This window comes from Diadema antillarum, unplaced genomic scaffold (genome assembly GCF_040938485.1).
Source record: "Diadema antillarum isolate AM-2024a unplaced genomic scaffold, OU_Dant_1.0 scf00000231, whole genome shotgun sequence".
NCBI classification, from domain to species: Eukaryota; Metazoa; Echinodermata; class Echinoidea; order Diadematoida; family Diadematidae; genus Diadema; species Diadema antillarum.
The window spans coordinates 1,301,725-1,327,370 of NW_027271120.1; the positions used below are offsets into that span (position 1 = coordinate 1,301,725).

At 38.5% G+C, this 25,646-nt stretch overlaps 1 protein-coding gene across 1 annotated transcript; it reads left to right on the forward strand.

The window, feature by feature from the left end:
* The first annotated feature begins 177 nt into the window (after positions 1–177).
* On the forward strand, positions 178–2,379 carry LOC139724806 (serine protease 23-like). The gene has a single exon (XM_071635929.1). The coding sequence runs from the start codon at positions 552–554 to the stop codon at positions 1,788–1,790; it is 1,239 nt and encodes a 412-aa protein (XP_071492030.1). The 5' UTR covers positions 178–551; the 3' UTR covers positions 1,791–2,379.
* Positions 2,380–25,646: the final 23,267 nt, after the last annotated feature.

The following is a 25,646-nucleotide window of genomic DNA, read 5'->3' on the forward strand; positions in this document are numbered from 1 at the left end:
GACTGGTAAACAGTGAGCGACGAGTGATGCTGTCAAAGACTGAGAGCGTATCCAATCAGCGAGAGGCAGAGAGAAACCACGCCCACAAGAAGGCGTTTCCCTGTCAATATTGTTTATCGCGGCTTAGCGGGCCTGTTTCTGCAAACTTTCAGCGGTATATTGCCTTCTCTGTTCTTGACAGGATCTACAGACGAAAGTTACTCTGATGGGTTACCTTTGCGATTTTGGGCTCATTTCCCCCAGGTCTGTTCAACAATTTTTGCTGGAAATCCACCCAGAAACAGAAAACTTTTACCCGGTGGTAGTGTTATGACAGATGTGGCGGGAAATGAGACGAGAACGCCTGGCGGAGAACTGTCCGAATTACCTCGGATCGCTAGACATGACCGAGCTTTGTCGCGACTGACACGCAACAGCGCGTGCGGAGAAATTACAGCGATTATTTATGGCCATTAGGAGGCTCTTGAAGAGCTCCGGGTTTACTACCAACTCTCTCGTCCAGAGACAAGCACACTTTCTGTTCTGTAGGGGGAGAAAGAAACTTTACCATCATGTACGCTTTATCACTGATATCCTGCCTCCTCCATCTCTGTGTGTTTGTGAGCTCCAAGTCTGACCATGGTGACGTCAGTCATGGGACTGTAAGAAACAAGTGGAAGGGGACTGGAGAAAATCTTACTTTTCACCACGAAGCTTGGCACCCCATCCATTTTCCAGCTGGACGAGGCAAAGTTCGCATTTTCCATGATGAGAAGCTCGAAGTGGACGATGACATCGACGGCGAGTCCCCAGCGAGGATGACGATGACCTGTACAGGTGAATGTGCAACGCCATCCCGGGAATGGAATTACACGACAGAGGAGGTACGCAAACTGCTCGCCTTCGAGACTGCCGCAGACGACGGAGAGATATCGAGAACGGAGCTGGTACCAGACGAGAAATTTGTTAGCTACCTGAACGACTGGTTGGCGGACGAGCAGAAGATTGCGGCAAATTTGGCCGATGAACGCGAAAAGCGTCATGAAAGGAGAAGGAGGTCGATTATTGGCACCAACACTCGATTTCCCATAGACGATCGCAAATTCCTGGCGAAGGAACCATTTTCTTCGGCCGTCAAGTTGTCGACCGGATGCTCTGGCGTGCTTATAGGAGAGAACTATGTATTGACCGCAGCGCGTTGCATACACGACGGTAAACGTTACCGCGTTCCGGTGCGGCAACTCAACGTCGGATTTCGCCGCGGTCGAAGCTTGAAACCAGAGGAAATATCTACAACTGAGTGGGAACGTGCCCTTATTTGGATTCGTGTCTCCAAGGCATTTCTACCTTACGACTGGACAAGGCTTAAGAGTACAGATAATCTACCTCTTGATAAAGACTACGCAGTTCTAGCGCTAAAGAGAGGCCCTGAGAGGCCATACTTGAACGTCAGCGTCGGCAGTCCCGTTAACGTTGAAGAAAGCGCACAGCTGCATATGAGTGCCCTCGACTCGCCCAATGACGCTACGCTATACTATCGCTTCTGCGCGCTGCAGGGTGAAACGGCGGAGCTACTGTACCAGCAGTGTGACGGTGACGACGACGCGGTAGGAGCCGGTGTCTACGTCAGAAGATGGGACGGTGTACATGGGCGTTACACTCGAAAAGTGATAGGAGTCTACAGCGGGGAACAATCTTACGAATTAGACGGACAACCGGCAGTTAATAACATCGCAACACGCATCACGCCCTTAAAATTTGCTCAGATATGTTACTGGTTAACGGGTGACTACAATGAATGTAATGGATAATATTTTCTATGATCAAACGAGAAAACACTTCTTGCAAGGAATATTCATTATGATAAAGCTCTTGTGTGGTGCAAACAGACTAATATGTGTATAATTAATGATATGCAATGCTTGCAAGTAAAGGTTATAGTATTTTTTTTTCCTTTCAGCAAGTTCTTACCGTTTCATATTTGGAAGTACCATTGGCTCTTCTTTCCACAAATAGGCTGTAGATCAGCATGTTCTTTGGATTAGTCAGCTTGGTGAGGATTTTATTCCAAAAGTTATAACTTTCATCGGTTTATTGCCTGATTCCAAGAACAGAGATCCAGGAAACATTTCACTCGTGCGAAATATCCAGATGTGCAGGAAATAGATATCAACAAAAGAACAGATCTTTGGTTTCATAGGACGGCAAATTTCATTCAATGTGTAAGTAGATTTTAATGAAACATGTTAAGCAATCGATATGTTTGTGAACAAGAGAGAATATCAATTTCCCCTCCCGCAAGTGATGTCGCGCTATGCGCTCCTAATGTGCGCTATACACGAGCACAACAAAAAGTGAGTGTGTTCGTGAGCTCAGTCTCCAGTTAGGGGTCCGGACGGGAGAATCTCTCTTTTAAGGGATGCGGCGGCGGTGTCCGATGAATTTGATGAAACAGCTCAGTCAATATCGCAATGATCTCCGCTTGCCAAATATAGACACAAATGCAGTGAATATAGCATCCTCGACGCGCGCACACGTACCACTCCCTACAAGATGTACGTTTAAGCAATGATCAAAAAACCTCCTTCAATCAACCAAAGAAAAGCAGATACTAATTGACAATAACTTATGATGGTGGTTATGTGCATATCATTCACAGCAGGTTGCACAACCAATTAAGGGGGACGCTGGCCCGCAGGGCCTTTTTTAATGATGGGGCTCCATCCCACTGCGAGAAGGAGATGGAGTAATAACAAAACTTGTGGGTCAATTACCAGTCAGCAAGGTGTAAGGGCATGGTCAAGCGCCAGGACAAGAATGAGGACTAGGCTTTAGGAACAGACGTTTGTTTCAATTATTTCAATGTGTAACTTCCTGAAATGGAAGCACAAAGAAAACGAGAAAAGACAAAGTAACTCCCCTTCCTCCTCTCTTATAAAAAACAAACAAAACAAAAACAAAACAAAACAAAACAAAAATATCGTCAAATCAAAACTAGAGTACCGTGCATTCAATATCATAATAATGTCATAAATACAGTATCAGAGCAGCTTGAGCTACAAGGCAAGTTTCAACGATTTGAGGGTTTGACAGAGCTGCTCAACGCGCTCATTTTGATGCAATTATTTATTTTCATGTGATATGAGGTTAAGAAGACAAGCTGTATGCGTATTTAGTGTCTCCACTGTAAGTTACCAGGCTGTGGAGTGGTTTGCCGTGATATCTTTTTATTTGTAGCAAAACTTTCGAGAATGGGAATATATTTGTCTCGTAGATATTTAAGTGATCAAACTCGATTCGTCAGTTTGATGAAATGTGATTATGCATCTTTGAGACATATCGTTAATACCACAGTGTTTGTTGACATAACACATTAAAGTGACTGAATGGGTATATTTTGAATGGTGGAAATGAAACTGTTCTCGCTCTCTAGTCAAGAAACAAAAATTCGCTAATGGAAGTGTGTTTTTGTATTGATGCATATGTTCATGTTTGATTTGCGAGTGTCTGTAAAGTGTGTGTGTATGACAATGAAGAAAGGAGCCTTGAGTCTTATATCTTCAGGATCGCATTTTATATACTAGCACGGCTCTGCTTTAGAGCTGTATACCACTATTATAAACCCCTAATAGCAGGCGATCACTCTAGATTGAACCTCGTGTCCTGAGAGGTCTGCACCATGCCGGAATCAATCTCGAGATCTTCTCATTTTGCATTCAATTCATTTCAACCTTTAACAACAAACAGTGCATTCTCCCATGAGATAACATCCGCACTTTGTAATGAATCATGATTTTTCCGATTTTATCTTCCTTCCCAATTTCGACGGAAGTTATGTCCTTTCTCTCACAATTCGTCATCGAAAGAGCGAAAGTATACCTCAAAATATCAAAGCTCCTGAAGATACTGGCGATGAGGGGTGAAATTCAGTTTGTAAACTGTCCCTAATTTCTCTCATATTTTGTGCGATTATTGCAAACTGCTATTAAGTTAATGTTGTCTCACCACCATTATCGGTCACAATGTAGAGACACGCATGTCGTGTTGCATGTCGTTTCTTAGAGGTATTATTTACCATTGGGAGCAGTGATGTAAAAAAAAATCGAGTTACCACATTCGATGCCTATTTGTAGGTCAGCATTGTGTCACAAAACATCCTCATAATATTATAGAAATTTCGCAATAAAATCTTCCATGAGGAGATATCAAAAATTTTCTCAATAAACCATAACTGTAGATTGTTTATTCTAGAAACAATTTTATTATAACTATTGTTCACATGTTATATTTAGCAATACTTTCATTACAGTGATGAAAATTTTTTACATTGGTTATTCTATCTGTAACTGACGTTTCAGAACTATTCTGAAGCACTAAAGCTGTTTTTTTCATATGTAAATGGTAAATTGAATGCATCTTAATAACTCCTGGGGAAATCATGTTGTTTTGTTCGAACAGGGAGGTGCACCTCCCTGGTTCGAATGACCAGCGATGCCGTCCTAGCAAGGGTCCCTCAAAGTTCGGGAGAGACGGGAAGGGCTTTGTGGAGGTAGGCACATTCTTTATCAGGGTCGTGTGCGTTCATGTTCTCAACAGGAATCCAGCGGGACGCCATGTTGCTACGTCACTTCTTGGTACGAGGTCGCGATAAACAGTTAACCGTTGACACGAAATAACGAAAGCATCTGGATCTTTAACTGTCACGCGAATGCTATACTGTTAAACACATTTTAAAATTCCAAGCTGGGCCCATGGAATAAACAAATTTAAACCTTGTACATATTTCTGCCGATGCCTTATCTTCGGGTTGTCAGAATAAGTTATGTGTGTAGACATACTGTATAGGTATCCTGTGACGATGAAGTGTCTTTCTTGTTTTGTAATAAAGAAAATGCACCCCCTCGGGTAAAGATATTTAGTTCACTCAATGACCTGTGTTTCATGAGAGAGCGGATGCAGGTATGCATGTGCGTGGGTGTTGTAGGCGTGGTCATAATTCGACATCAAAAATAACAGCTCGATCAAAATTGTGTCGATCGGATCGTTCAGTGACGTGTCGTCTGCGTGAATTATCAATTCCAGAGTTGCTCAACTGACGAACCGGTCATTACTGACAGATATCAGTACAGAACAGTGTAGCCAATCACAGCAAGTCGGTTGACATTGAGTTCCAAGGGTAATGATTGTAGGTTGAAGGCAAGCCGCATAGAGGGTCCCCGGTTTCAGACGATGGGTTAGTTACTGAAAAGAGCAAAGTAAAATGAGAAGATTTATATTTCATCACATATTGGACATGAAAATGAAAGCCATGGAAATTTCACGACATGTTACATAAACAATGTTATTAGTCCAATGTTACCACGTGTGTAAATGAAGTAAGGGTAGTTATGACGTTGCTTCTCAAATTGGTCTGCACACAATATCAGCCAATTTGTATTTTAAATGAAAGAAAAAAGAATCAATGTCGTGTATCATTTCCATTAAATCAGTCCTAGAGGAAGATAAGCAGGAACGCCATTTATAGGGGCAAGTTGTGACTGCAGAATGAATGGTCTACGTCATAATCTGCAACTCTATGTAAAACCATTAGACTAATTTAACGTTGACGTCATGCAAAATGGCGTCATCTCATTTGCATGTGTAATCTCGCTCGATATCAGAATTGGGTGAGAAATTGTGAAAATTTAAATCCCCTAACATTATTTTGATTCATTTTAGGTCCGATTGCAATATAACTTCTACCGACTTTTTTTTTAAGTTTTAGGCTACTCCTTTAAAGTCAACTTACACTGAACACGGAGAAGGTATTCCCCTTTACATTGGTGAGTGCGTCAGCAACCTATAATGTTGGCGACCGTGCCTGAAACGTGACTGCTGGTATGTAAACACGTTAGAATATTTCTTTTTTAGAGAAACGATTCTGTGTACAGATGTATATATCGTTACTGCAAGAGCTAAACTCGGTTTAACATCTGCATGGGTGAAAGAAGTGTACTTTATAGGCAACCTGCAGCAGCCGGAGATGAAACATTATGACGAAATTTGTATAAGAGAGAACAGGGAGATGCCTAAAACGTGTGTGCTGGTATGTAAACACACCAGGACATTTCTTTAGAGAAACATTTCTGTATACAGGTGTGTAGATCGTTTCTGAGCTAAACTCGATTTAAAATCTGCGCGGGTGAGAGAAGTGTACCGTTATAGCCAACCTGCAGCAGCCGAAGATAAAGCAGTATGACGAAATTCGTGTAAGAGAGAAACACTAACCTTGGTGACGACATTGCCATCATTTTGATGATGATACCTTTACAAATTATTTCCTTTACTGCTTTCCCTGTTCCATTTCCCTTGAACGGGAAGATTTTTTTTTTAAATTATATTTCCATTAGATCTCTAAGTTTTCCATGTTGTTCGTGTAATAAACAAAATCACGTCTATGGATTGACAAAATATTCATAACGCACACCCGAAAAGAAAAACGATTCATTTTCGTATTCGAGTAAAACGATTGCAAGGTGTGAAGATGGTAGATAGCTGAGAAATCCAAGGAAGTGGGGGTGGGCGGGGGGGGGGGGGGGAGTAGGGGAGTAAGGGGAAACAACACTCTTAAAACATCCGAGTCAGAACTGACCCGGAACTGGGTCAGTTGGGGTCATACACCGTTCCGGGTCAGAAATGACAAGGAATGGGGTCAGATAATTTATATGACCCATTCAGAGTCATGAATTGGGTCAGGGTGACCCCATTCGGGGTCTTCATGACCAAATTCGAAGTCATTTTTGACCCGGAACGGTGTATGACCCCAACGGACCCAGTTCCGGGTCAGTTCTGACTCGGGTTTTTTTTTAGAGTGAAGAGGGAGGGAAAATGAGAATTGCGAAGACATCATAGAGTTCTTACATATCTATAATATACATATTATATTCATATGACCTGAAAAGCGCCAGATTACAGCAAGTTTATGTATGAAGAGGTGTTCTATCGCCCGTGTGTCATTCGATATTCTGATAAAGATAGAACTTGAGCGATATCATTATCAGGGTTACCTCATGGAAAATCTGCCATTCCAACGAACAGGCATTTGAGCATGTGTTCTTTAGATTCTCGGCAGCCATCCTCTCTGCAGCTCGTATCGTGTAATGACGGCGATTCGTAACTCAACAGCTATTCTGTACATCAGTCATCATTCCTAAGAATTACTCGGCATTAAAGGGATGGTGTAGATCCGGTTGTGAAAAAAAAAACAACGAATTATCAAAGAGCATGGGATTGTAAGAACAATTCAAACTTTATTTGCTGAAAATCGGTTTTGAAATGGCTGAGATATCAAACAAAGTGGTCCTAACAAAAGGTGGGTCCCACCTTTTATTAGGTTCACTTTGTTTTACTTTTTTTGTATCTCAGCTATTTCAAAACCAATTTTCATCAAATAAACTTTTAATTGCTCTCAAAATTGTATGCTCTTTAAAATTCATATAAGTGGTTTCTAATTATCTCACAAAAAGTTAAGACCTGACTCCAAAGCTCAAGAACTATGCCATCCCTTTAAGAAATTGTTTGCCGTGTATTAAATGACATGTGGACGACCAACGTGGAGGGCACTTTACGCACTAAAAGTGACACACACAACACGTAAAGACACACGCGCGCACAAGCACGTTACACATACAGAAACACACACATGCCCACACAAGATAACAAACAACAAAACAGGTGATGACACCCACGATATCAGAAATAATATTGATGACGGATTAGACCCACGAGTGTTAACACCCACATCTTTAATGAGGTGCTATGTATAGTATTGATTGAGGTGAGGATTCAATTTTTAACTTTTGGGGAGATACTTTGAAACCACTGCTACGGTAGGAAAAGTTAACAATCGTACAATGGAAGAGGAATTCAAAGTTCATTTGATGAAAATCGGGTTTGAAATGGCTGAGATATCAAAAAAAAAAAAACAAAGGTGGGACCCACATTTTATTAGGATCGCTTTGTTTTGGATATTTCAGCCAATTAACAACCAATTTTCATCAAATAAACTTTGAATTCCTCTTAGAATGGTATGCTCTTTCATATCTCTGAAGATGTTTCTCATTATCTAAAAAAAAAGAAAAAAAGAAATCGTAATCATCAAAGTTGCAGACCTCAATTCTCATCCCAGCCGAAACTGTACCATCTCTTTAATTATACAAAATAATTAAAAAAAAAATCGTAATGAAGTTTTGTCGGAATGTTTTGTTTGCAGCGGTAGTCTCATGTTCAGGCCTATTTCTCTCCCTCTTTCTGTTCTTCTCCCGGGTTAGGCTGGTCAAGTAGGAGCAAGCGGAGAGTGTCCTCGTCTTGTTTTCTTCTCATTCTACACTCCCCATAGAAATCATATTCAGGAACAACATTTCACGTCGAGATTCAATTCACTTCAATTTATTCATTTCATGAAATCACAGTGAAAATATATACATAGATGTGTGAAATGATAAGGAAATCACGCAAAAGCCTCAGGCTTGGAAATAGAGATTTACTTTACAATACAATATGAAATCAAAGTTTTGGATTAACATGATTACAAAACTGTATGTCAAAATATGCATGGAAGACAACTAATCAAGATGACTACATAGAATTAACAATACATCAATTTATCAGACAAAACAGAAAAAAAAACTGAATTAAAGCAATACAATACATGAGATGTGAGGTATTAAATCCCTGTTGGAAACAGCTCAGCGTCCCACAGGGTGTTCACAGTGTGTTCAGATAGTCGGCTAAGTGAAGATGCTTGAATTTAACAGTGTTAAGATTTCACACTGTGGTGTGTTTTTCCAAGGAGGCGTTTACATAGTGATGTTCTGTTTCACTCTGTAAATTGATGATTTACAACGTGTTGACAATGTTAAAACGCTCGAATTTGACAATGTGAAGAGATTTCACACTGTGTTCACAATGTATTCACACTGTGTTTCACAATATATTCACACTGTGGGACACTATCATAAATAGATAAAGAAAGAGACTGTGTTTAGTTTGATAACAGCTAGATAGAGATAAGAGAGAGATCTAAAAAGTGTGTGACAAGGTGTTTGCTGAAGTATCTCTGAACCTCTTTCATTATCGTATTATAAGTTATGAACGATGTGGCCGGTGAAAGTATGACATATCCCAAAACAGGTTATCAGATTTCCCTGATTTTTTCCACATGTTAGTTTGTCTCTGCAACCCGGATGTATGACGAGCGCGCGTACGTGTTTTTTTTTTTCTTTCTTTCTTTTTTTTTTTCTTTCTTTCTTTCTTCCATCTGTATCCCTCACGTCCGCTCGGTCCCATCTGTTTATTTACATGTCGGGCCAGCCATTGCCAAAGTGAACAACACTTCCCAGCCTATGATCTCTCCTGTTGGGAGTTTTCTATACCTTCCCAGAGGAAATATTGTGCTTATTATCACGAAGATACACGCAAGCAAGCTTGTCGAAGGGTTTTTGTTTTTCTTCCTCTGTCTCATTTTGTCAAGAGTTTACGTTGCTAATTTACCAGTCCTATTTTTACCTCTTTCCATAACAACAATAACAATGATGAAAGCCTATGACATTGAAATAGGGTTATTTCAAATTATCAGCACACTATTTGTTTTTTGTTTTTCTCGGTATAAAAAAATGCATACTGTCTTACAACATGACTGGTTACTACTTCGATTAAACTTGTTTCATATTGACAGCGCATAGCGTATTGGTTTTTGGAATAGTCCACCTCTCGCGTATCAGCATTCAAAATATGACCTTTAAGGTCTAAAGTAGAACTGAGATTATCATTCCCAGTTCATTATGGTTAGATGATTCAGTTTATCACACTGTACTGATCTTGAGAAGGAAACACATCCAACAAAGTAGTGACTATTTTTATATTGTCATATATCTCAAGCTGACTCGCATGCAGACCCCGCAGGATTTGAGAAATATAAAGGAGCAGTGAGACAAATTCATTTCTCACTGTTAGTCAGACGGGAAATCTTAGTCAAAATGTGCGATTAATTTGCCATGTCCTGATAAGCTATATGGAAATCAAGAGGACATCATAAAAACCTTGCTGTAGCCTTTGATCCAGACGAACTCTGCTTTACTCGTAATCATATAACTGCCACTTTTGTCTGGAAAATATAATTCTTCTTTCTTCTTCTTCTTCTTCTTCTTCTTCTTCTTCTTATTATTATTATTATTATTATTATTGTTGTTATTATTATTATTATTATCATCATTATTGTTATAATTATAAGCATTATAATTATCTTTATTATTATCATTCTTATTATTGTCATTATTATTATAATTATTATTATTATCATCATCATTACCAATATGTTACTTCGACGATACTACTATACTACTACTGGTACTACCACCACCGCCACGAGCACTACTACTACTACAGCTACAACTATATCATAGTATCATTTGTTAGTACCATTTTAGTATCAATTAGTATCATTGACATTTTTATCAGTAGTAGAAGTAGTGGTTAGTAGTAGAAATAGAAGTAGTAGAAGGCGTATAAGTGGTAGAGCTAGTAAAAGTAAGTAGTAGCAGTAGTAGTATAGTAGTCGTAGCAGCAGCAGCAGCAGCAAAACAGTAGCAGTAGAAGTAGTGGTATAATAGTAGTCTTAGTTGACCTGGTAGTAGTATAACAGTAACAGTATAGTAGTATTATTACGAAAGGCTGAGGCCGGCAGCAAACTTTTCGATAATCTTTTCGAATGCTTCTGTTTTATGTTTATATGAGTTTTCTCTTTCTAGAACCCCCACCCCCCTCAAAAAAGGGAAAAAAGAGATGATTCGTATGACTCAAACAGCATTGAGGTTTCATATGCGTCATTGAAAATTACTGATCATTCTTTTTTAGTGTTGGAAATTTGAGATGTGAATAGATTAGTGATTATGGAGGTTAGGATTTTATTTGAGAAATGTAAGTCATATTCAAGATGTGGCATCCCAACAATATTGTGCATGTACATAACATGACCCATTGTGTGTACGTGTGTGTGTGTGTGTGTGTGTGTGTGTGTGTGTGTGTGTGACACATGTTACATTACGAATGACAGCTTCGTAATTGTCCCTTGCAGATATGTGAACATTGTTTGGCTGTCACGAAGAGAGAGGACTGTGTAGATGAATGACCAATAACAGATCAGAATCTAACAATTTTGTTTTCCTTAATGGGAATGTGAGTGAAAATTTGTGGAATAATTAGGTTTCGACGTCTTGTTACCTTCAGAAGAATACTGCACGGTATCAATACGTATGAATGCATACCGTCTCACTCTGAATGACACGACGCACTGGAAACAGTTTGACGATATTCTGATGTTCCTTGTCATGCATGCAACACACGGAAAAATTAGTTTCAGCGCAGCGTGACGGCAGGAATTTATGCTTGAAGCAAGAGATCAAAATTTGCTATGATTTACTCGTTTTTGCAGTTTCGATAGTAAACGAAAAAAAAAAAGTTTCTCTGATTAGCAGCTCTCAGCTTTTGTCCAGAGTTTAAAGTCTTATGCTCTCCGTGTTCAAGTTGTCTTTAATGCATTATGACAAAAAAAAAAAAATCCGACAAACAGAGTAAAAGAAGCTTCATCAGAATTAGACATAGAGTAAGAAAGTTATGGATTTTTGGAATCTCACATATTTTTCAAAAGAAGAATATCTTAGTCGCACCCACATTTTTATGCAAATTCGAAAAACGTATTTTTCCCATAAATTAAGTTCCCAGTTATCCTTCACACAAGAACTTTTAATTTAATTCCTTTTTGATTTGTCGTGATTAAATTACTCCGAAATCATACTTACCATTATTGCGCGAAGTAGGAAAGGAATAATATGTGTACAGTGTCCAGCTTTAATATCCTTCACAAATATTTCTTACGCTCTTTGTGCGTTGTGTGCAGCTCAGTGACCCAGAGTTGTGAGATGATCACATACGTGAATATGAATACGTGGTTATCATGCACCGATATCGCTGCCTGTTTCGTAAAACATGTGATACTTTTAGGCCCCAACCTATAACCCCTTCATTTAGGGTTTGATTATTTATAGTGAAACGCCTATGTTTCTGTTTGATGGATTTTGTTCTTGTGTTATCTGCTCAAGCTTCTCAGAGCTACTCTGTGTGCAATGCTCTAATGAAATCACATTGATTTCATTTTTTTTTAACTTATGAGAAATAGAAAATAAAACTTGAAACGTGAAGCTGATAACTATTGAGTGGAATTGGACTTAAATTTGTGAAACCCGGAAGATTTTGTGTTCAAAAGGATTGGGTTTTCCAATGATTCTACTCATCCGCCATATAGGATATAATTATGTGAGCAAGTACCATGAAATTACAAAACGTTATATTAACGCGCATAATTCATCATGGGTAATATGTCTGGTAATCGTCTGACAAATAGCAAGATGGTGTATGATGATGGCAGTGATGAGTATTGTCACTGTTATCGATATAATCATCATTGTCGTTATCATCGTTGTCATCGTGATGGTTGTTGCTGTTGTCAACACCATCGTTACACCATAATTATTATCATCAACATCTCCATCAGTCCATGGGAATTATATCATTTCCGCTTTTCAAGAGCAAATCAAGCATTTTTTTTCTCCCGTTAATTTCATGACTACAACATCGTAAACACTGAAATCAGGGCCCTGTTTCATAAAACTTATCATCAATAACAAGTTACGATAGTTGTTATAAGCTACTGAAATCCTTGCATCTGATTAGCTGAGAGTAAATTTGTCATAGAAATGTGGCAGTTGTTACTGATAACACGTTTTATGAAACGGGACCCAGGAGGGAACCCTATGATCTTCAGTGGTTCAACGTCAGCGAATTTTCAACAATCCAAATGTTACTTAACAATAGAACAAACATTCAAACAACAAGAAATGTGCACATTGATCTTCAACGAGTATGATGGGGGCGCTATGGCATATAGTTGATGAGACTCCCGACTCCCAATCGGAGGACCCGAGTTCGATTCCCACCCAATGCTTACGTCCCTGGACATGATGTTTTTAACCACTATGTCCCTCTCGACCCAGGTGTATAAATGGGTACCTGACAATTCACGCTAGGATGATAATAGTGGCAGGGCCCTCTGGTAGAGCAGTGGCAACACTGAAGATGCTACCCTGGATAAATAAGACCTTATCATTATCATATTATTATTATGTTATTTCCCTATCAGATTTTTGATGTAAGCATGTGGCAAGATTTAATTGGAAACTAGCCATTTTTAGAAAACTTTTGTTTTATGGCTCATGGCAGGGATTATCTTAAGGCATCGATTTCATGCAGGCTTCATTCGACATCTGAGATGAACTTCGGTTGCAAACCAGGCAATATCAAGGTCAGCTGTTTGGATATAAACTTTGGAACGCTCATCACACTAACTTATCGGGGAATATGGGCCGAGAAGCATGTCCTTTCATCGGCTTCAAAATTCCTCTTTTTCTCTTTTCGAACTCATGACTTCATCTCTATTCTCAACCTTCTCACCCAGTCTGTCTTTATGCGGATCAGACGTTAAAGCTATGCATCGTGTCGACAATTAGATTAGGTCCGTGAAAATTCCTTAGGCATTTGAATTCTAGCGTCATGTGTCTAGGTGGCAAACGTGAAGATTATTCTCGGAATGCTTTCCGACTGCGCATCACATAAAGATGCTACATGACACGAATTTGCATCAGCAATTTTGCAATGGGACATGACATGAGCCGGTCTTGCTTCCAAAAGTATCCTCCTATAACCGTCACTCCACCACTTCTAAGAAGCACCGGGGGGAAGGGATCGAAAGGTGGATATTATTAAAGTCTCGTTTGTCTGTTGCTAGCCTTTCGTCAAGACGAGGTTCAGCCATGGAACAGGGGAAGAGCAATCCAGTGTGGCATATACCCGTATAGACGAGAGATTATGCCTTAAAGGGATCGTACAGTTTTGGTTGAGACCTAATTTCAGGTTTCTAATATTTTTTTGGTGAGATAACGAGAAACCTCTTATAAAATATAAAAGAGCATGTAATTCTATAAGGAATTCAACGTTTATTTGATGAAAATTGGTTTTGAAATGGCTGAGATATCAAAAAAAAAGAGCGATTCTAATAAAGTGTGGGACCCACACTTTATTACGATCGCTTTGTTTTACTTTGTTTTTGGATATTTCAGTCATTCCAAACCTGATTTTCATCAAATAAACTTTGAATTCCTCTTAAAATGGTATGCTCTGTACTATATCATAAGTGTTTTCTTGGTATCTTGCAAAAAGTTTAAAGCCCAAAACCAATACTGTACCATCCCTTTAATGTTTACACTCATACATCATGTGCACAGATTAGCGCGCCTAATGTGAACACTATACAAAGAGAAAGAAAGAAAAACATTGGGGAAAGAATAGGTCCTTAAATGCAACACTCAATGGGACACTGAAAGCTCCCCGGTGACACAAGATCGCATGAAACAACTAATCAATGCGGTGTAAAACATGACATCTGAGCCTAAAGCTACAAATCATATGTCTTTTCAGTCTTGTGGGCGTTATGTGTTGGGAAACACCTTAATTTTCGTCCATTAGCCGATCAGACAAGACTATTATTTTCTACGCTAGGGATGAGCCATTTTATCAAAATTGAATACCCCTACCCCTTCAGATGTTAAGTTCGATATTGTCTGGTTGATGTATGCCGATGCAGCAGCCTCGAACGTTTACATAACTCGCATTCTTCAGGGCGAGTTTCTTTTCTTGTCACGTGTATGTCATGTTGAAAGCCAAGGCAGATCATAACGCGAAATCTAGCTCTGTTTCTTCATACAGGGCCTAGCAGACATTATGATCATTGTCATGGCAAGAATGTAAGGGGCTGTGTAAACTTTTGATTTGTTTTGATTTGATTTGAGTTATTCACGAAATGCATATATGCATTATGCACAGATATATAAACAGTTTGTACATCGAATGTATATGCCTATCAGTCTATCATACATTGTGTGTGGATCAAGTAGATTTGACTTACACATGATTATGTGCAGTTAATAGAATTGAGTTTATCGTCACTTCATCTTCAGCTGCCCGCCTTCGTTTTTTTCTGTTGCTTTGAAGAGCAGTTTGACATCGGCAACAACAAAACGACATACTAACAAAGTATCGGTGTATAAATTTGTAGCTCAGACTTCCGAGCTGTGTGTGTTTGGAAGTACACTTGTAATGTGTGGAATAGCGTCTTCATAATTATGCACTTAAAGTGTACTGCTTGATGGAACATGAGTCACGAAAATTATACCCATTACCACATTTTCATAATTATGGAAACGTCCAGCGGACTCCTCAATATGACAGTCGCTGCATGTGCATTATAAGTATTTTCGATGCAATCGATGAGGTGAAATGCGATATATCGCCGGCATAGAAACGAGGAAACAAAGAGTGTGCGTCAGTCGCTTCAGAGCAACGCTCTATATATTCCCCATCAGTCGGTGCAATCGATTAGTTGAAATGCGATATATCGCCGGCATTCAAACGAAGAAACAAAGAAAATAATCAGTCACTTCAATAGAATTATATTGCCGCTTTATAAAAGGTACATACACGACCAGACCAGACAATCTAAAGTGATAAACTTTTAATGAACCCGCATTTTCGAAACGCAGTCAAAGACAATAGTCTTTGATTTGTGCTTTATTTAGTATCTATACGGGCCGATAATCGTTGTTTATCATTATAGAAATCGTAATCCTTCAGAATAATATCATTGATTGCCATATTGTGTGGTTTTTTTTCCATACGATTAAAAAACAACTATTTTTTTTTTCTTTCCAGCATATCCGCACACTTAAATTCAAAAGGATACTTCATGAATTATTAAAGGCTTTTTTGACATCTGCACCGTGTTTCTGTGTTTGTCTGTTTTATGTCCGTATACAGGGGCGGATCCAGGAATTCCGTAAAGAGGGGGCGTGTTTACAAAATTAAAGGGGGGCGCACGCACCCCTCCCCTATTTTTTTCTTTTCATTTCTTTTATTTCAACAAAAAAATAGGGGGGGGGGCGTGCGCCGGTTGCGGTCCTCCCTGGATCCGCCCCTGGTATTAAAGTTTATCAAATGCAAATGCATGTCTGATAGAATATCTAGCAAATCAAAGGACTGCGGATATCGATCATAAATAATTATTGGAACATAATTTGGTGTGATCTTCCATGGGGTCTGGTTGCACAAACTAACAAGACATGGGTACATTCCTGAAATAGCGTTTAGAGAACGTACTCAACCGCTTCCGTCTCTTTTTCACTTTTTTCTAACATTTTTTCAACATTTTTTTTTTACAATGTTATGTTTACGTTAACATAATTTCCGAATCTATCATTTCTTTCTTGCAGGTGCTTTGAAAATGTTTTATCCGTCAGATTTCATCTGTATGGATAGAATCAAACATTGTCGTCAGCAAAATCATGTTATAGTGGGAATGCCGAGATCAGAGAAAGGGGATTGTATCGGCTAAAATTTCGCTTCAAGCTTTCGCTTTCGAGCACAATACATCCATACTCTATCTTGTTGGATGAGACACCATCAATCAACATACGCCCATAAAAGCGTAAATCAACGGAGCTCAAAGGCCCGGGGTTTGTGTCAGTTATAGTATTCAATGTTTGACATGACGGCACGTGACGTGGTCTTGCTCCGTTTCATATCGATCAGGTGGCTGTTTTTTTTTTCTGCTTGGGTCACATGCAAATCTAGTATTTCGCAAGCTTTGGCGTGGAAACATTCGTTATATTCACATGTTTATACATTCATATTTCGTTATGTTAACATTTCTTTCGATTCACGCAGACTGCCGTAAATAAACTCCACATCAAATAATATTTTTTCTTGTTTTTTTATATCAATTTCAATTTCAATTTCAATTTTGTTTTCGTATTTCTCGATGGAAAATACATGATATAGTATATAACAAAATATAATAATACAGAATGTCCAGCTTGGATATTTACATAAAGAAATAGGAATACAAACATAATACATAGCGGTCGATATGTCATTTTCAATCAAAGTAAAGGATACAAAGAAAAATACAATGGAACCTACTAAAAAGCAAAGCTTGTTGAGTGTAGGTCCCAACAAAAGCCTAGTGTGGGGAACAGGATGAGGAGCACGGGTACAATGAAAGACTAAGGATAAACAAAAGAGAATGACTATTGATACTCGGGGGTACAGAAGATTCTTCTCACATATATATATTTATGTATGTGATAAAATGAGAACAAGTAACCACATGCTGCACACTATTGCAGTTGCTCTAATAGCAATTTTGACATGGGAGTGATAATGTAAATACGACATAATTTTAGGGTTTAGAATATCAATCTCCCCGCCCCCGAAAAAAAGTAGTGTTGCAACGTCTGTCATTTTCCTCCTGTGAGGAACCTTTTAACTTTTTTTTTTTGCTCAAGTACTGTACCACTAAACCACCAACTCTCGAAAGGGGAGAGGTGGGTGGGGGAGGGGAAGGAGGGGACAAAGGAGAGAGGGAGTGAGATAGGACCGGGTAAGAAAGCTTCTAAACAATATATTGTATATACATATAGGCCTATATATATATATTGCAGATAATTTGTTTCTACATCTAGAAAGACAACAACATTAATACTATTATACAGATGACACAGCATTCACAGAATTGTGGAAATGCTCAAACACACAAACATACTCACAGAGGAGGACAAAACAAGAACATGTTAACCATTCAGAAATGTGCCAACCGTATGGGGACAAGAAATGTACAGAGTTCGCGCAAAATAATCCGTAGTGTCTGAAATGTCAAATCGTTTTTCTAGAATTGCCATTTTTGTAAATCTCCCTATAATGTATTCATTGAGTTTCCTCTTTGATTTGCAGGGAATTGTTTTGGGTGTTTATTGGAGGGTGCTGTTCGTTTCATATTCCGAAGGTTCGTTATTCCGAAACACACAAATTATCTATACCTAGATTTTTTCCACCAAAGCTTGTTGATTCGAAGATTTGTCAATGAAATAGGCTTCTTTCTTCCGAAGATTCGTTGATACCAAACACGAAATTAGGTTCGTAATTCTAAAGGTTCTTTGTACACATCTTCTTTTTATCTACTGATTCAAACGAGCCTCCTAATAACGAACCTTATTTCATTTGCTGATTGACGAACCTTCCGACTAACAAATTTGATTTCATCTTTTTTCACCATTGACAGAAGTATCTAGAAACGACATACTAGCACTAACATTAATTAGTATCTTGACAGCTGACTTTTGTTTTTCAGAATGTTTGATTGCCATATGTACATGCCTTCGCTTTTCTCCATCCATTTACAATCATTATGATGTACAGCTCAGCAAAGTTACTGAAAGTGAGACAATTTGTTTTTGATTGAGATACATATATCACAATATCAGTGTCTCTGGGGACATAGCACAAAACGGGCGTCTTTTGCTGTGGTTTGATTGTTGATTTTTATTTTCAAGTTATTCAGTTTCCGAAGCAAGCATTTTAATATTATGAAATTATGACATGAGCCGTGGCTCTTTGTAATCTGGGTGCATGTCACGAGACCGACACCCAGAAGTCATACATGTCATACAACCCACGAGTCATACAGCTCACAAGTCATACAGCCCATAAGTTATACAGCTCACAATAAGCTATTAGTTTGACACTAAGTTAACAAGGCCCACGAGACCGACACATTAAGCCCCGTGTTGTATCTGTCGAACTCATGGGCTGTTTTTACCTGATAGTGTCGATCTCATGGGTTTTATTTGCCTAGTGTCGAACTCAACTCATGGGTTGTATGACCAGTGGCGTATCTAGGGGGGGGGGGGGGGCGAGGGGGGCACGTGCCCCGGGCGCCACTCCTTGGGGCGCCGAAAACGAAAAAACGAAAAAAAAAAATCCCCGAAGAAGAAAAAGAAAGAAAGAAGAAGAAAAAATAGAAGAAGAAGAAGAAGAAGAAGAAGAAGAAGAAGAAGAAAAAAACCTCGCCCAGACCGGGGGGGGGGGGGGGGGGGAGGGAGATAAGAACAAGATAAAAACCAAAAATGACAATGTTTATTGTGTTCACACAAGAATTCCGTGTTATGTAAGCTGAAATTTTGGCTCTCTCGCTGCGCTCGCTAACTGCTCGCAAAAATTGATATATATAAAAACGAAGATAAGAACAAAACGTGATGATGACGCGGACAAAATGACAATGTATATTGTGTTCGCACATGTCATCGTTAGAAGGTAAAATATTACACGGAGCAGCGGCTGCAATTTTATTTCTTTCGTTCTGAAGCTATCGCCCATTTGATCAAACGAGGGCGCCAAAAGTGTCGAATATAGGGGGGGGGGGGGGCGCAAAAAAAAACAAAATCGAACAAGATAAGAACAAAACGTAATGATGACGCGGATATATACAAATTTCGGCTCATTCGCGCGTACTAATTTAGAGTATTTTTTTCAAGTCCTCAGTTCGTTGGTATAAATCGTTATCTATAAGGCCGTCACTATATCTGGATTAGAATTCTAAGATTTGATAAGCAAAAAATGACAAAAATTCCATGTTTTGTAAGCTGAAATACAGCAATTTTCGGCTCGCTCGCTGAGCTCGCTCGCCAAAATTTATCAAAAAAAGAAGAAGATAAGAACAGAACGTGATCGATGATGGCGCGGAAATATACAAATTTCGGCTCACTCGTGCATACTAATTTAGAGTACTTTTTCAAGTCCTCAGTTTGTTGGTATAAATCGTTATCTATAAGGCCGTCACTATATCTTGATTAGAATTGTAAGATTTAATGGCAAAAAATGACAAGAATTCCATGTTTTGTAAGCTGAAATACAAAAATTTTCGGCTCGCTCGCTGCGCTCGCTCGCCAAAATTTATCAAAAAAAGAAGAAGATAAGAACAAAACGTGATGATGACGCGGAAATATACAAAAATTTACGGCTCGCTCACTGCGCTCGCTCGTCAAAATTTATCTAAATTTATTACATTTGAATCACCCTCAAAAGACCCCTTTTAAGTGCTTGAAAAAGCATATCATGTGGACTTTTTTTAAAGTCCCTACCGGGATGGGGTTGGGGTTGAACACTTTTTCAGAAATTAGGGGCGCAATTTTCGCACTTGCCCCGGGCGCCGTTTTCCCTAGATACGCTACTGTGTATGACTCGTGAGCTGTATGACTCGTGAGTGTCGGTCTAGTGGGATGACCCCTCTAAATCTCAGGCTACACGAAATAGACAAATTCCTGTCAATTATGTTGATAGCTTTTGAAGTCGGCATGCTTCATCCAACATGATAAAATGTTCTGTTTGCTCTTTGTAATCAGTCATATAAATAAAGAGTCTTCAGTTGTGCAAACTGTCAAGCTGTATTTTAAACGGACACGTCTAATTACAATGGTTTAAGGTCGCGACTTCGCGAATAATTATGAAAGACCAAAGACCAATACAATACTGATAATGAAAACAAGAAAACGAAAAATGAGGAGACTGTTTTTTTAAAGATCCTATTACCTATAATTTAGGCTACCAAATAACCTAATAATGAAAAAAAAAATTCATGAGTTGATATTACAAAATACTGACCATCATTATTGCTTGATTATATTGGTTCACAACACGTTAATGAGGACTCCTTCATGTTTAAAGAAGGCATCGTTAAACATCAGATGCGATGCATTTGTGAAAGGTAAATGACTTCATGTATTTGCGCAAAATGAAGTAACTTTATACATTTATGTGCAAAAATAAGCAAAGAAATCATCTTGAACGATGAATCTATTAAACAATGAAGGTAGCTTACAAAATATGCAGGCTATGAATGCCAATGAATGATTTCCATATCAATCTTATCGCTTTCAGTGAGAAAGTTATGTCGTTAGAACAGCAATATGGAATTTCACGTACTGATCACGTGGAGTAAAACAACAACAGCAAAACAAATTGGCGTAACCTACAGGAAACTAATATTAAGCAGCCTTTATCATTTGGTTAAAAGTCCCTAGCTATTAGCTTTGTTGATTGATTAATTAGAACCACGTTTCGTCATTTTGGTCACTACGTGAAGTTGTCACCTCTCATTTTGTGAACACTGTAGCGCCCTCTGTGCCTATTATCAGTACAAACGAAGTAGCCACCCCACACTGATTTCTGCAGCTCGAGGTATTAAAGAGAACAGCGAGTCCCCATCGAGCACTCGGAGGGAGGGGAAGGTGGGTGATAAAACCCAAATACAGACTGAGGAACACGCACACACATCTACAAACTTAAACGCCAATAAACAACTAAACGAAAGTAAGGGGCATTACACAAACAGGCTGACAAAGTAAGCGACAGTGGAGTGTAAAGAGAGGGATGTCCAGTAAATTCCTCAATCTTTCAGGTCAGTATGTGCATGTATAAAATTAGTCTGCATGGAAAGAGCTGATTCTAGGAATTATCCAGAATAAAACAGAGACACATAAATTTAAAAAAAAAATGCAGAAGGAGTTGTATCCCCTTAAATTCCAAAAAAACGCGGTAATCGGATATCTCGCAATATCGTTCATAAAGATTACATTGTTAGTGTGAAGTCCTGCTACATTTCCAAATTATGTTATCCCACACTCTAACCCTAACCCTTGCCCTAACCCTCTCACACTCCTTAAAGTTGCTCGCTGTAAAGGACCCAGTATAAATATTGTTTTTGTGCTTTTCCCACTCTCTAAAATCATGACCATTAGCTTGTTTCAGAAAGAATATGTATATCCAGAATTTAACTGAAATGTAATGAACCTTGATATACCTTGGAAGTGAATTTAAATAGAATAATTGTTAATTGTAAAGGATATCAGTTGCTTGAATGGTTCCATTAACTTTCAGGAAGTTAACTACAAAAACTGACTGAAAGATAGAGTAGGAACGAAACAGTCTTGAGGGGAGAGATTGGAGAGAGATACAGAACCAGCATAATATTTCGATATCAAAAAGGTATAGATTGATGGACATCCAGATAGATGCACAGATAGATATATAGATAGATATATTAGATAGATAGATAGATAGATAGATAGAAAGATCGATAGACAGGTAGGCCTAGATAAATAGATGAATAGATAGATGGATGGATAAATAGGCGGATATATTATGATAGATATACAGATAAATAGATATAGAATAGAAAGAGAGAAAGGGCGGGGAGGGGAGAGAATTCATCGTCTAAAATCTACTCATCAGTAAAAAAAAATGATACACAGAGACATTTTGAAAAAAAAACAACAACAAACAACGGTTCGATATGGAGGCTTGTGAGTTGGTCTAGATTTTGCATCTTCTTTTATACAAGGCTTTTCCTATAAAGTAAGTGCTACCATGGACCTAAAACCGTTACGAGTAAGTCGATGGTGGTACAAGTCTTCTCCCCTTTCACTATAATGTTTCCCGCATGTCTCAGACGGAGCGAAGGAAAAGGTCATTACCTTTTTTTTCAAAAAAAAATAGAGAGAAGAAAAGAGAGAAAGGACAAAGAAAAAAATGAGAAAGTTCTGCACTGTGGGTCCCTGACCTGACTTCAGGCCATTTAAAGCTACATTAACAGTCTAAGTAAAAACCGTTCAGATATAAATCAACTCTAAAAGAGTAACAAAATTCTGTATACCAGACTTGATAGAACAAAGGATTTCTTTGGTTTTCAACCTTAAAAACTACGTTCTCTGATACCCTTACGAGCTTGTCACGTTTTATATTTTTCTACAAAGTATGAGTCTATTTTCATCAATAAATGACCTTTCTTCAAGCTGTTTCCTTGCAACAACTGCGTGCAAAACGCGCACGAACTTGGCTATTGTTAGTTGATAACGGTTATAATCATTATCTGTCGATGGAAACCATCCATCAGACTTTGTGAGATATCCCTGAATTCATTCTCTATCGGTATCAATAAGTAGGCTGATGGGTTCTAATTTTGTAATGTTGCACTGCAACACAGAGGGAATGTTACTTGTGTAATTGTACTGATCTTTATTTTGTATTGGGCTTGTATCATGCTGTAGTAACCTATTTCGTATTGTAAGTTAATATAAAGATAATAGATAATGAAGGATAATATTTAGTACTGCGACTTGTAACTACATCTGGTTGCAACAAAATGTCTGAAGAGGTTGCTATCACTAATACAATTCTCATTACATTTCATATAATTTCCATCTATACTATAGTGCAAATGGACAATGACGATGATGTGCAACACACAAGAAATCTTATATTATAATGATTATTATTTAGAAGTCTTCATTGAACAACACTTGTGACAAGCCTGAGCAATGAAACGTTTAGTACTTTGTCAAAAAAAAAAGTTTGCCCAAACAATTAGGGTCCTACTACGTTAGCTCCTGGTTAGAAATTAATGATATTTCATAGAATAAGAAAAAAACAACATCAAAAGATAATTTCGAAATTTGTTCATGACACTGGGAAGCTAGGAAACAAACCAAAAGGTAAAAGAAAGCAAAAGAATAGGCCTATACACCTAAAACAATCAATAGCAACAACAGCGTCTTCATCATCATATGAAACAGCAACGATACATCATCATCATCATCATCATCATCATCATCTCATCGTCATCACCATCACCATCAGCAGCAGCAGCAGCAGCAGCAGCAAAAACAACAACAATTACAACAACAACAAAGGCAATTGAGAATAGAAAGGAAACCTGAAAACGGGATCCAGTCTCGTTGAGATGGAAAGAAGAAGAAGAAGAAGAAAAAAAACCAACATGATGTATACCTATAGTATGAGCATTGCATCATGAACTAGTTATTCCATACGAGACGATCGCTGATCAATCCCATGTCGTCTCTATGACTGTGAACGGGAAATCATAATATATCGCAGATGTGACATGCCTTACTGATCTCCAGAAAAGAGATATCTTATATAGAAGGGACTGAGAGAAAGAGGTAATACAGGGAGGGGATCGGAGAGAAAGAGAGAGAAGGGAGAGGGAGGGGAAAGGGGAGGCGTTAGTATTATCTTCCACAAGCATTATGACGTCCCGGCTTTGATCTGCAACATGACTCCAACAACGTCAAAAATGCATTTTTTGTTTTAGTCAGAACATTACTGAATTAACACTAAAACGCTTATAAGCGAATCAAGGAAGAGGCAGTTCAAGGGACAGAAAATAGATAACTTTGTGCTTGATGAGGAGAATCAGGGGTTATATTCTACTTCGCTCTTGGACATTGCTGTCATCTTTTATAACTTTGTCTTGCACGTGGTCATAATGATAAATTATGTTTAGCGCCCCTTTGTTCGACCATCTCATCCATTTCCCTGTGTCTGTTTGTCTGTCTGTCAGTCTAGTATGTCTCTTTCTGTCTTTCACTCTGTCCAAGGAGGTATCGATACTTCCCTGCTCAGTCTGTCTATCTTCTGTCACCATTTCCCACAGTTAGCATATCGAAACTTAATAAAACAAACTTAATGAGCATGATAGAATAATCATTATGATTTCTTAAGCATTGTGTTCTGATTGATTCTTTTTTTTTTCATCAACATCATTATAAGATCGTCGATTTGTCGTATTGAACTCAACAAAGCTGCAGCATCCTTGCACGTTTGGCAACACAACAGTACGAGTAATAACAATATGCAACTCATCGATTAAACGAAAGAAAATCGGATTCAAAATCTGGAAGAAAGAACAAAGAGTATGATAGGCCTAAGTGGCAACCGTGCAATCAAAACCTACAATATTCTGAGGGGTTTTACCCCAGCCCCCGCCTTGGAAAAAAAAAATCACGGTTAATGTACTCCTTGTAAAATTTCTGACATTTCCTTTGAGACAAAAATCTAATCGTTTCCATCCTAGTATCCCAAATGTTTATTCTACCCCCGGTTTGCTCCGTGAGAGAGTGACGAACGGCCGCAGACGTACATCATAACTCCGAACGGCTGATCGTTGGTAATGACCCTAGATTTATAGTCTGGTATTTATGTAGCTGATAAAAGTTTCTCCAGCAACGAATTCATGGAAAAACCTGTTACCAGGACACACCGCTTAAATACACGGGCCCATTTATTCAGGTCTAACTGCGAAACAGAAATAAAGTTCTATTTTCTCAACGATGTGTTACTACCATTTGTGATCGGCAACCTTGATAAAAGTTCTACAAATCCAAGCACGAGTAACGCTGGTATGTATTCTAATCGGGATTATAATACCACCACATCGTCGTTTTATCTAGTGTGCACGCTCGTGAATGTTTTCCATGTTGAGATCATCTACAACGTGTTCCGTTAATAAGGAACAATAAATTGCAATTGGATCTTGATAAATAAGTCTGAGACATCGGTGAAAAGACAAACAAACAACAAAACACGATTTAAATCACACATACCCACCCACCTATGTTGATCATGGTCTGAAAGAGAAGACTATAAACTACAACTCTTCACCTCCTCGCTGCGCTGATATCCCAGTTTGTGCGACGTAGACTAAAAATAATATTGCCAATCGAAATAGGGCACTGTTAACAAAGCTCACGAAAATTATATTTTTGAAAGTAGTACTCATTTACATGAGTGTAGATCGAAAATGAAAAATAATATTTGAATGACCAGTATAT

Excerpts from the sequence above, each read along its gene's own strand:
- LOC139724806 (XM_071635929.1), top strand. The coding sequence starts at position 552 with ATGTACGCTTTATCACTGATATCCTGCCTCCTCCATCTCTGTGTGTTT.